The 12,757-nt window shown below is 34.6% G+C and overlaps 1 protein-coding gene across 3 annotated transcripts in view; it reads left to right on the forward strand.

Annotated features, from left to right (window-relative positions):
- LOC108713037 (plexin-A4) overlaps positions 1-10,809 on the forward strand; it is a 558,114-nt gene extending 547,305 nt beyond the window's left edge. For all 3 annotated transcript variants that reach the window (XM_041588448.1, XM_018255697.2, XM_041588449.1), the window contains 2 exons: positions 1,422-1,572; positions 5,552-10,809. In XM_041588448.1, the coding sequence (XP_041444382.1) occupies positions 1,422-1,572; positions 5,552-5,647 (247 nt within the window). In that variant the 3' untranslated portion in view covers positions 5,648-10,809. The remainder of the gene's footprint in view (positions 1-1,421; positions 1,573-5,551) is intronic.
- Positions 10,810-12,757: the final 1,948 nt, after the last annotated feature.

A 12,757-nucleotide genomic window follows, 5' to 3' on the forward strand; every position in this document is an offset into this window, starting at 1 on the left:
TAACAATTGTGTCAGTGTCCACTATTTAAACATTATGGCATGGGGGTGTTTATAGAACACCTGTCAGCTATTTTAGTCTAATACTCTCAATGCTAATTATAAAATCATGTATCATATTTTAGCTTTTTATCACCATCCAGAATGTCAGAATGAAGGAATAAAATATGTAAATGACTAAGTCTAATTAACTAGTTGACAGAAGAGGACAGATGCGTATGACAGTGACTGATTTCTTTCCCTATCCAATGTCCGCTCTTACCGGAACATTTTATGCAATGAAAGACATAGAACTTCTGAAGATTAAATGTTTTGGTCAACAACGTATAAGGCAGATCAAATTTTTACAGCGTTCTGCTCATTTAAAGGGGTTCTGTTGTAAGGCAAAAACGTATTTACCTTTGCCTGAAAAAAAATAATAACTGTACTGTGGAAAGTACATAAAATAAAAAATATTTTACTGCTGGAAAAAAAATGTACACTTTTTATGCTTGCATGGGTGAATTTCTTGGCACCCGTGGCTATTTTAATTTTAATTCTGGCAAATTACATAAGCCACATAATATTTATATTCACAGTACTTGTTCGGGTTTCCTTCATACCAGTTACCAGCAGCTCGATGGCAATAAAACTAGAATTAAGAAGCTCAGTGGCGTAACTAGATATTACTGGGCCCCACAGCAAATTATTTTTCAGGCCCCCAAAATGTTTAGAGGTTGACTTGTTTCTCCAATATTTATTGAAATTGTATATGAATTACGGCCTCATGGGGCCCCTATATCTCCTGGGCCCCCCTGCAGCCGCAGGGTCTGCTTCATCTATAGTTACGCCCCTGAAGAAGCTTGTGTACTGGGTTTATGTTTCTGAGGTCAGGCAAATAAGTCTTGAATGTAAATACTAATTGGCCCTACTAAGGTTTTGATTTCACTGAACCAGTCAAGTTGTGATTTGAAGTGTTTATTTGATAAAATATTGCAATTAGAAGTGTTATTGCCATACAATTAATATTATACTTCATACTTCCTGGGTTTGAGGTATCTGTTAAGCAGCAAACCATATTAAAGGAATTATTCAGGGTCTAAATAAAAACTAGGTAAATAGATGTCCCATGTGGCCCTCGTTCAAGTCGCTGACTAACTCAGAGTTATAGAGCTGAAAAGCAGGAAGTAGTGTTCAGGCTATTTTATATTAGACATCCAGTCACTCCAGTCTTTATAGATTACATTTTTGGCTAACTATATTAGAATTTTGTTTTATTTTACACATACTATTTACCCAGTTTTTATTTGTACACCGAACTGTTCCTTTACAATGCTATATTTATCTTCCATTTTATCTATTGTCTATTTCCTTTTATGTTATAGTTATACATTTTATAATTATCATTATTTCTTGCTCACAGTAAGCAATATGTTTTTTTGCAGGTACTATTCTGATATTGCCAAAATGCCATCTATAAGTGACCAAGATATGAATGCTTATTTGGCCGAGCAGTCCCGTATGCACATGAATGAATTCAACACCATGAGTGCACTCTCAGAGATATATTCATATGTCGGAAAATACAGCGAAGAGGTAACATATTCAAATGGCAATACTACATGCTATTTCTTAATTATCTTTTTATTTGGTGCTAGATGTAGTCTTGCTCTTCATTTTCCCCTTTTACCCAATGGTTAAAACTAACTTTTTTATGTAAAGATAAAAAGAAATTAAAGGTTTCACCAAAGCAGTCTTAACCAACTGGTGTGCTTGTTTAAGAACTTTAAATATTCTGTGCTGTATATTATAATCACATGCTATCACTTGAATCACTGCAGAGATTCATCGCATCTGGTTGGCACGATGAGGCTAACGTCGGTGCTAGTTGCACCAGTGTGGTTAAATTAGACTGTAAATATTTGCTACATGTGAAAAAAAAAACTAAGCACATATCTGGTTGCTATTAAAAACTGCATTGTGGTGTATTGCCTTTTTTTGGTATTGTGTTGAATCATCTAATCCATCTGTGTTTGTATCATGGCACCCTATTCATATTAAAATGTAGGGATTAGAAGTGTTTCTTAAGCACACTTTATGTTGCATTCGATATACTGAATATGCTTAAAATAATCTCATATTGATGAATACACATTATCTTCACAAATAGAAATATTTACTGTACCAGCTAACTCTGGCGTGAATTTTATATGTTTCCATAGAAACTCCTTTGGATCATTTTACAGAAACATTTCCCCGCATAGCGAAACCCTGTTATAATACTTATTTCCATTTTGTTTTAGTGACTGTATTACACTATATACCCAATCCTTTCATTTCAATCATTTTCAGATGTACACCTTTCAGTTTGAAGGAAAATAACTGCAAGTGAAATATCTATAAATACAGCCCATAACATGTTTTGCTTGTTAAGTCTCTGGTCTCTAGACTCTTGCCCATTTGGCTCTGCTGCCTCTGATTTTTGTGTCTAGCCCAAAAGTTGGCTATTGTGTTCATCATAAACAGCAGCTTTCAGGTATCATTGATCACTTCTGGATGAGATAATTCCATTAAGCTGCACATTTATGATGCTTACATCAAATGCAAATGCCCTTATTAAATTATAAACCGAACAACACTGCTATTCCAGAGTTTTGCTTAAGTAATAAAGAAAAAAAAAAAGCAACTCAAACTAGGGATGACTGAGCTTGACAGCAGTTTTGTTAAAGAAAAACATGAGATGTTTTTGACCTGGTTGATGGACAATTAAGGTGATGTAATATGTTTTTGCCAATTAAGCATTAAACGTAAGTAGAGTTATTTTTTACATTCCTGTATAGAGTCCTGTAAAGAGACAGGCTTATGAATTGATGCCAGTTCTGTGATGAGCAAAGCATTGCCAAGTGACAGATAACATCTGGAGAGACAGAGATATCAACATAGAAATTAAGTAAACATATGGAGCTTGTTTAGAAATATGTTTTATGGAGAGATACCGGTAGAGACTTGTGGTGACAATAATACACATTGAATGTGTTATGATAATGACCCGCTGGATACCGAGTGACTCATAAAATGCTTTGATTCTTCATAAAACTAGCAAGTCAAATCTTAGTTTTAGTCCTAAAGTGTTAAAAAGCTTTTTAATTGTAATGACAGAATGTGTCTCATTGCCCAGACCATCTTAAATCTTGCAAAATATTTTGCACTCTAATTAAAAATATACTGAAATGAATTAGCTGCTTCAGTAAAGTAGGTATTAGTATGCCAGAGGATTTTTATTAAATTTACTTTCTCTAAAACAAAAAATGTCAAGAAATGAATTACAAGTGTAGAACTCAAAATGCACAACTGGGAAAAGTCCGAAAGACGCACAATAACTATGACTTTTTCGTATTGTTGCACAAAAGCCAGCATCCAAAACATCCTAAAACCTTTATAATCACAAATAAAAGAAAGATCTTCCATTTGTAAAAGGGACATTTGCCATTGACTTCTACTTGATTTCGACAGGTGTGGCTGGAGTATTTTCTGATTAGGAATTGTTGCAGTTTTGTCACATAACTACTTCTGGAAAAGGTGTACTTTTTATTTTTGGCATCAAAAAGCCTGACCTAGTTGTGATTTAATAAATTAGCCCCCTGAATAACCACTCTCCCCAAAAACTGAAAAGAGATTACTTGTGGTTCTAAACTGCAGAATTTCCTGTCTATTTTTTAGGTTTATACAAAACGTGGTTGAGCTGTTAACACATTTCTTTTCAAAGACTTTCCTTATTTGGTCTCAAATAATATTAATAAAATAGTAAAAATGCAGCTAAATTCTGTTCAAAAACATCCTAAACATTTTGTAGGCCTTTTCATGCAAATCTTATTGACCAAATGCTTGCCCATCAAATTCTGGCTTGGTAATCAATGGTTGCTTCTGCCTATATCTACATTTATAGATCCTGACAGGTTTGTGAAGTGGTGCCTTTTACAAGAATACATGCTTCTGCTTAGTGTCAGTCATACATCATTAATGTAATAATATAGCTGTATTTGCGATTTTTTTTTTTTCCTCTAGGAATAGTCTGAAAAACCAAGTTTTTAGAGGTTAGCATCAGCTAAATAAATATATAAAGCATAAATCATATGTTGTTTTAGGCTTTGATTAATGAATAATAATTAGCGTTTTAAGATGTGTATGTATTCTATAGTTCATATCAAACCTATATCAACAGAATACACAACAAATCACTTGACATTTTACAATAATACTTATAAATCAGTTTTATCAGAAGTAAAATATTTCCAATAAACAGAAGTAGAGGCTTTAATTTAATTTAATTATTTTCATACAATATTCATAGGCAGCCTGTATTTTGTTAAATTGCTAAATTTATTAAGTAATAGTATATCTTATTTATAGAATTGGAAAATGTAAAGAAAAGTCATAAATGGTTAAAAAAAATATGCATAAAGAATAAAGAATGTCATTATTCCCTTTGGGTGAATTTAATGTAGCATTTGTGAACCTGAAAATGATTTATCAACCCCATTGGGCAGTGGAAGAAATACTGTGAATATTTTTGTTTATTTGTTTATTCCAGTGTATATGTTATATCCAGAGTATATGCAATAAAACCTATTACTTAAACAGGTTTCTCAACAAAAAGTTTTTAAATTGTGTATCATGAATATCGTAAAATCATTTTTACATTGCAAATATTTTCCATTAAGAAATGCGATATAAATATTTGCATTTAGTGCTGCATGAAAGTGGGCAACAAATGATATACTGCACAAAATCATTGTAAACTGCATAAGTTCAGAATTTTATGAACTTGTCAACGCAACAATCTCAGGCATAACAGCCAAATCAAGTTCTCTATTATTGTAAACCAGTGCCTGCACTTTCATCATAATCTGCTTATTTGCATCTACATCTTCACAACGCAAAAGTTAATTTCATTTCCAGTATTTGGTGCTTAGTTGTGAGACTTCATTACTATTTATACACCCTTGCTTTCTGAATTGTTTACCACACAATGCTGACCTTTTCTCCTGTGCTGAAATGTTCAAAACTGCAATGATGATAATACAGACAATGAACATATGGATGCAGATGGTAGATAATTACAACATATAATGCATGCATTTATGACAAAGTGTAGCACCACATTTACATTTCATTATCTGAATGCTAATATATGTAAAGATGAACAAGGCTGCTTAGAAAAATAAAAAGTTTTCCTACAAGGTATAATGTGAAACAGACCATTCTTTGCAAGAATTACTTTAGATTCACAGGGTGTTTGTGAACAATGTAATTGCAAACAGATACACACTGTATTTTTGACTGTATATCATGTAACATCACTGCATGATTATAGAGGAGAAATAAGCTTGATTAAGCAGTATGATTTAGAACTGCACACATTCTTGCACATAATAATTGACCTGTAGCCCCATTTAAGTGAACTTGGGAGCACGTGGAAATTAAACTTTTCACTTTTTTTTAACAAATATTGAATGGTAATTAAAACTTATCCAAGTGTCTTTAAATGAATATTTTTGTACATATTCTGTTGCAGATTTTGACAGCACTTGATCAAGATGACCAAGCTGGGAAGCAAAAACTTGCCTACAAACTAGAACAAGTTATTGCCCTGATGAGTATAGACAGCTGAAAACTATCTTTCCAGGTTGCCCTGGGAGAGATAAACCAAGCCGTGCCTCAGTCAAGATCGTCATCTTTACCAAGTGCAAGTTTTGATTATCTGGATGCAGAGCCTCCATCTGCTTCCTCTTCTTCCTTCTATGAACCTCATGGATTCAACAATAAATCCTTTGGCTTAAAGGAGGATATTCAGTTGGACTGCCTTTGGGAAACAAAGACTTTCTAAGACTACTGCTCTCAGAGAAATGATCACATCAGTATGGGAAAATAGTAGGTCTTATCTGCTGTGCTGCTTTTAGCCTCCTCTTTACCATAAACTGGTAGGGGTGGAATATGAACCCAGTATTATTGTATTGTAACATTCAAATTAAAAATGGATACCTTCTTTGGCAGAACAAGGCATCTTTGATAACCAAATTATTTCAAAATCTCTCTTCATGAAACAATGGATTATCGTTTAGCATGAATATAAGACCGTGTAAAATCTTTCTTAAATCTCTCAGAGGCAGTTAGGAGTAAGAGGTTACATTTTTTTGTATTGTTGTATTTTTTCCATGTCTTTGTTTTTAATTATTTTAGTAATTATCAGCAAAATAGGTTAAAATGTGTCTTATGGCAAAAGTGATGCACATTATAAAATAAAAGGAACTAATAGTTTTAAAGGTTGCCATCTGAGAAGATCTGCTAATGGATACCTGGGAGAATATTAGCATCTTATTTAAGGAACCTTCAGTGTTCTTCAGGGTTGATCACAGAACAAATAGAACATTGTTATAGAAGCATTATATATGCTGTAGTGGAAACCCAAGTTCAAAGCCAAGAAAGTCTTTCCTGTCCTGGTGGATGTTCCAAAGTGGAAAGTTACACCATTAAACCAAAACTCCTATGCCACAACATATGAGAGCTTGGGAAATTATAACAAGTTACATCAATGGTTCACCTTAATGTCGGATAAAAGCAGTGGCCTGTGACTAAATTTGTGGCATGTCATTGGATAACTTTGTTTTTTGAGCATTTTGGTTCTATGAAGTACACAAATTGGACAAGTAAATGAATGATTAAAGCTTAAATTTGCGAATAACTAGTGTCTGCATAAACCCCATAAGTTTTCAAATATCCAAAAGACAGCAGTTCTCAAGGTTTTGGAGTAAAATCGGACACTTGCATTTTGTAGTCGACGCATGGAAAAGGAGCACAACAGAAGAGCAAAAAAGAAAAAAACAGCACAATTTTTATTTGGATATCCAGATGGAAGGATATATCCTGGCACCTGCTTAAAAATACTAACAATAAGAGCTGACTTTTTGGGAAAAACTGCCACAAGACTTTAAAAACAAGCATAATACTTTTTAAGGTAGCATTTTAACCACATAATTTTCTTTCTAAATGTGCAAAACCAACATTGCAGTATTTTAATGACAAACATGTTAACTCCATGTGTTAATGAAACAAATGCAAAGCATACATTTCTCAAGAACACGCAAATGATGTGCTGCAAGTTTTAAATACATTTAAAATGTATTAAATGTCATTGGCAACTAGAAGAAGAAAAAAAATCTAAAAGCAACGTTATCTTGTTCAATCACCATTGAAACTGGAATATGAACACATGGGAAATCTTTACAAAACAGCAAATGCTTTGTGTTTTTGTTAAAAGCAACGAAGCCCCATATGCACCTTATTTGAATGTATCATTAATTGAAATAAGCAAATTGTTTTGGAACTCTTTGGAATGATTAACAACTGAGTATGGAAGCAGGGGGAGAGATAAAATAATGAGAAAAATCAAAGAATTGTAGGCACAACCAAAGTTCATGGCAACACTGCAGTGCCCTAGTATAAATGCTTTTTTATTCATACCTGGGTAAATGTCACTAGGATCATAGGCAGCCCATAGTGCTATATGGTCAATATTAATTTTGTGGTTGTATGGTAAATTTTTACCAAAACAAAATGTGATGACCTCACAATTCTAACAAAAGTAAAAGGTTGTATAGGAAGTATAATTTCTATGTGAACCATTGTGAGCTTTTAAGCTGGTCATCTGACTCCCTTTAAAATAATTTGTTTTGTAACTCTGAGCTCTTTGTCTTGAAATCTGCCAGAGTTGTGCTGTGAATTTGTAGGATCTTTGCCCAAAAGTTCCAATTATAACATGGCTTTCAGATGATTTTTTTATTGAAAATAACGCATGTTAATAATATTAGATCTGAGCAAACACTAAAGCCTTGCTGACGTGGATGTGTTCCCTCCCCATTTCTATTTCTTTTTCTTTTCCCCTTTTCTTTTCTTTTTTGTATGTTCTTATTTAGCTTTTTTGTCTGCCTGAATGCATAAATCTGAGTGGGTTGTCATGTGATTATAATCTATGTTAAGGTGGAATCTTTATCAATGACTTTAATAGAACATGTTAAAAAACTCACTATACATTGCAAATACTCAGTTTTCCATGTAAAAAAACCCAGTAACCAATTGCCTTTAATGATACAGTTACAACTAAAGGCCACTAAGGTCTGCAAAGGTGGAGGTCCTTATTTTAAGCTGCGATTAAAAAAAATAGTTTGACTTATTTTCCCTCTTGTGGACCATTGAAACCTGCTGTACAGAAAATATTGTATGAATAATTATTTACAATGTGGAAAAATATTTATTCATGTATATTTATGATTCTAAAAGTAATCTTTCTTTTGTGATATATATTACTGCCCATTGTATTAAAAAAGGAATATAACTTTAAAATGTAATGAGGGCAGTTTATCCAGCTGCCTTTATAATATTTCTTGATTATTAAAGGAATCTAATTTATATGAATATTTAAGTCAAATATAACAGACAGGAAGACACCCCCCCCCCCCTAAATTTAGCTTACAGAAGAGAATAACCTGCCCAAGAAGATATTTTACTTAATGCAATTTAAATACTTGTTATAAGGTTGAAGAGTTTGTACTTATAAGGTACAGAGCATGATAGGGCTGATATTAGCAAAAGGGTGTAATTCATCTTGTAAATGTGTTTCATATTAGCTGCAGATGATGTTCTGGCAACTGTTTAGAGGTGAAGAAATGACTTAATTTATATTATCTAAAACCAAAAAGGGAAGAAATTTTGTTGCATTATACAATAATTGAATACTTACTAATGCTGGTGTTTAAGTAATACCACTCACTTTTTAAAAAAAAAAAATAGAAAGCTTGTCTTCTTCATTTTAAAGTAGAACCAGTGTTTCCCAAGTACATAAATGAAAGCCTCATTTCTCATGTGCAAATACAGTCACAGTACCAGTGATACACTCTGTATGAGTGAGTGTCCCTCTAGAGCAGTGATCCCCAACCAGTGTCATGAGCGACAACTTGATCTCCAACCGCTTGGCCTCTTTTTTAAATCTTTGCTTAAAGGCAAGCTTTAAGGGTATAAAAACCAGGTGTACTGCCAAACAGAGTGTCCTGTAGGCTGCAAGTCCACACAGGGTCTACCAATAGCTAATCACACCCAATATTTGGCACCCCCAGGAACTTTTAGCATGCTTGGGTTGCTCTTTTTTACATTTAAATGTGACTCATGGGTAAAAAACAATTGGGGGCCCATTTAGAGCAAAGGCCCACTGTGTGTGTGTGGGGGGGGGGGGTTGGGTGCTTGAACCAGTGATTCTCAGGAGGTAGTTACCTAGAAATACAGTCCATTTCTAGACAACTATTTCTGCCAACACTGCCACAAGACCTTACATGAGATTCAAATACAAATAAGTGCTGTCAACAGCAGTGATCAAAGCAATTAAATTGTCCCATGTGCGAGCTTAGTTGCATTGATGCCTTTGAAAGACAACAGCAAATCAGACAGCTAGGACTAAGAATGACTCTTCCAGTTTATTAAATGTGTCTGACATTATTGTTTAACAATTTGCTGTGCACATTTCCGCTACATGTATATTATTATGGGATAATTTAGTGTGTACAGTGCAATGTGCAATTCAGTTCTTGAGCTTTGCACCCTGCCCTAAGAAACATTTCCCCATGAATACAGCACTGCTTGTTTCCTGGCACCTACTGGCACTGTCATTTCCACTTTGTGCCCAATTTTTTCATTCAATGTCAAGTGCAGTGGAAAGCCAAACCCCTGGCCCTAAGTGCTTTTTAAAGAGCATAATTTTATGCTTTAGTGCTCTTGCACTTAGGTCATTAATACATTATGTAACTAAAATTGTAGGGAGCCCTGGCTTGCACATAGTAGCTTTTTCTCAAAACTACTACCAGTTGCATAACTAGATATTGCTGGGCCCCTCAGCAGATTATTTTTCAGGCCCCCAGGTTGACCAGTTTTACCAATATTTATTTAGATTGTATATGAATTAGGACCTTATGAGGTCCCTATACCTCCTGGGCCCCCCTGCAGCAGCGATTCTGCTTCCTCTGTAGTTACGCCCCTAACTGCTACAAAGCTTTTTGAAGGCATAATCAACAAATCTGTGCCACGTTTTTAAACACTTTCAAACATGGCTTAGTTATATAAGAAATATTATTTATTGGTCTTCAAGTGTCTTCCAGCATAAATAGTTTCTAAAAGATAAGCACTTTGTAAGAAAGGGTACACAAAGTCAAATTATTCATGAGGGAATAGGAGCACTGAATTTCATTGTATGTAAAACAAATGTTTTGCTTCAAAGATTTTATCCTTATGTCTTCCTGTCATATTAGCATAATTCATCTGGCACCCATATCACATTAAATTCTTACAAAATGACCTGTTGCATATTCTCTCTTCAAAGTGAATATGTAATCAGTCATTGGTCATCTTGATCTCTTGTATTGCTGCAGCTGCAAATGACTTTGGTCAAGTCAGAATCAATTTCCTTACAGGATGGTAGAAATTCTCTACCATAAATGCAACACACACAAAGAAAGTGCTGATGCTGTTGAATCTTAATAGTTTTTGATAAAGCTTCCACCTAAAAAATTCATATCCGTAGAGTCCAGTGTTACTGCGAGCCTCAAAGAGATAAAAATGCATATTAGAATGGAGGTTTTTATTATCTTAGTAAAAGTTTAAAAGATATACTATTTAAATTGGAAGAGAGTTGTAACTTGGTAAAGGCAAGCTTCTGTAATTTTGTTAAAATTAATTGTATACCTGTGTATGTAAATATAATGCATTCCTATTTTGCAGTCCAAAACAAAACAAACTATTTGTAATATAGAATAAAGTTTATTAAAAAAAAGGGATAAAAAAAAGTGTATATGGAGTTTTGTCTACAAATTATTTCACCAGGTCACATACTGTATGTGTTGGCTATGTTGGATACTTAGGAATTTTGATGGGGTAAACTTCCCTGATGTCTTTTTAATCCAATATGCAACCTGCAATACAGTGATGATTGAGTCAGTGCAAGGGAACACTATGTAATACCCTTGTTGGACTAAGCCCTTTCTCTCACTATCCCTTTAGTATATCTTCTGTATCAACCTGTTGCTCATATTCCCCACAGATAAAATACAATATTTTATTATATATAACGTACAATTAGAGGCTGGCATGCAGCATGTAAGAAGTTCTCCTTATCAGCATCAGTTCTCCTGTCCTACCCTTCCTGGGAAATGCACATTTTTTACCAATTACCAGCTCCTTGGTTGGGAACAACAGGGTATTACATAAGTGAGACTTATAATATACATACAGTACCACGTTTACACTTCACATAAGTCAAGGATAAATAGCCCCAGGTGTCCTGGGATACTTCCACATATTTACAAAACATGCCCTATCGTCAAGTCATTCACACCATCCCAGCACAGTATATAGACAAGCTGGTATTAGCCTATCACCTGGATTGGCTTGATGACACACTCAGCACAGATAGTTTAGTCACACAAAATACAATATGTAGATGTTGCCCTCCCCAGAAATAACAGGAAATGTCCAGCGGTTCACAACCTGGTGTGAGTCTGAGGTCCACTTCGGGGAAGGTGAAAATGCGTGGTAATGTATATGGCGTAACTGGGAAAGCTTTGATAACTGTGGGCAATTTCCTTTACTATATCTTTATAATATCCTGTCTAATATCTAATTTTGGGGAGGAGGGTTTATTTGAGCATGCAAGCTGGGCATGGGCTCTTCACATAATATTTACCACTGTGGCAAATATTTCTTTTGGCAAAGAATGTTATTGTGCAAAAAATAACATTTTACACACATTTACATTAAGCTACCCTTTAGCCATTAACAGTAATAGTTTAATCCCAACCCTTTAGCAGATACAATATAAATACAAGGGTACAATTTCCTTTAGATTCCTAAATTGGACACAATGGTCATTGTATTTAAAATGGTTTCATCGAGCACCAGTTTTTCTTTCCAACAGATACTAAAGACTTTGCTATCAAGTGTTAGGATTCATTCTGCTGCACAATCTGTTATTTTGATCATCTCTGGCTGTTAGGTGCATCCTCCTATCTTTTAACAGGTATCTTAAAAAATTTACCCCCCCCCCCCTTTTTTAGTTTTTATTTTGAAACTGCAACATATGGTACCCACACCATGATATGCTGTAAAGTAGAAAGCATATTTGCAGGGAGCAGTTTGAGCTTAAAAATAAATATTACGTTCCTATTTAAATTTAAGAAAATATGCAAATGTGCTCTGACTGAAAAGCCTTTTTTTCTCAGATAATTCCTGCAGTAACAATGTTTCTCTCTAGAGCTAGCAGTTGGAGGTTTAATTATTTATGCAAAGCGCCTCACCAATCAGAAGTCACCCCTGCTTCCTTCTGCTCGTGTTTCACTGCATTGACTATAGAAGAATGGAGCAGTGCCACAAAGCACAACACAGTGGGGCTAATTTATCAAGACCAGGCAAATTTGCCCATAGGCTACCTATAGCAACTAATCAGTGATTAGCTTTATAAAGCCAGCTGCAAGAAGAACAATGAATGCATCATTCTGATTGGTTACTATAGGTAACAGCCCATGGGCAAATTTGCCTGCTGTTGATAAATGAGCCCCAGTGTTATGACAACTGCAACAGAATACCAAAGCACCAGTATCATGTTTTGCCAGTATGGGTAGCAGGTTTTGTACACATAATATGCATATGAGAGGCCTTCTGCAGTTGTCACAGCACTGTGTTAGTA

Source organism: Xenopus laevis, chromosome 3S, assembly GCF_017654675.1.
Source record: "Xenopus laevis strain J_2021 chromosome 3S, Xenopus_laevis_v10.1, whole genome shotgun sequence".
NCBI lineage: Eukaryota > Metazoa > Chordata > Amphibia > Anura > Pipidae > Xenopus > Xenopus laevis.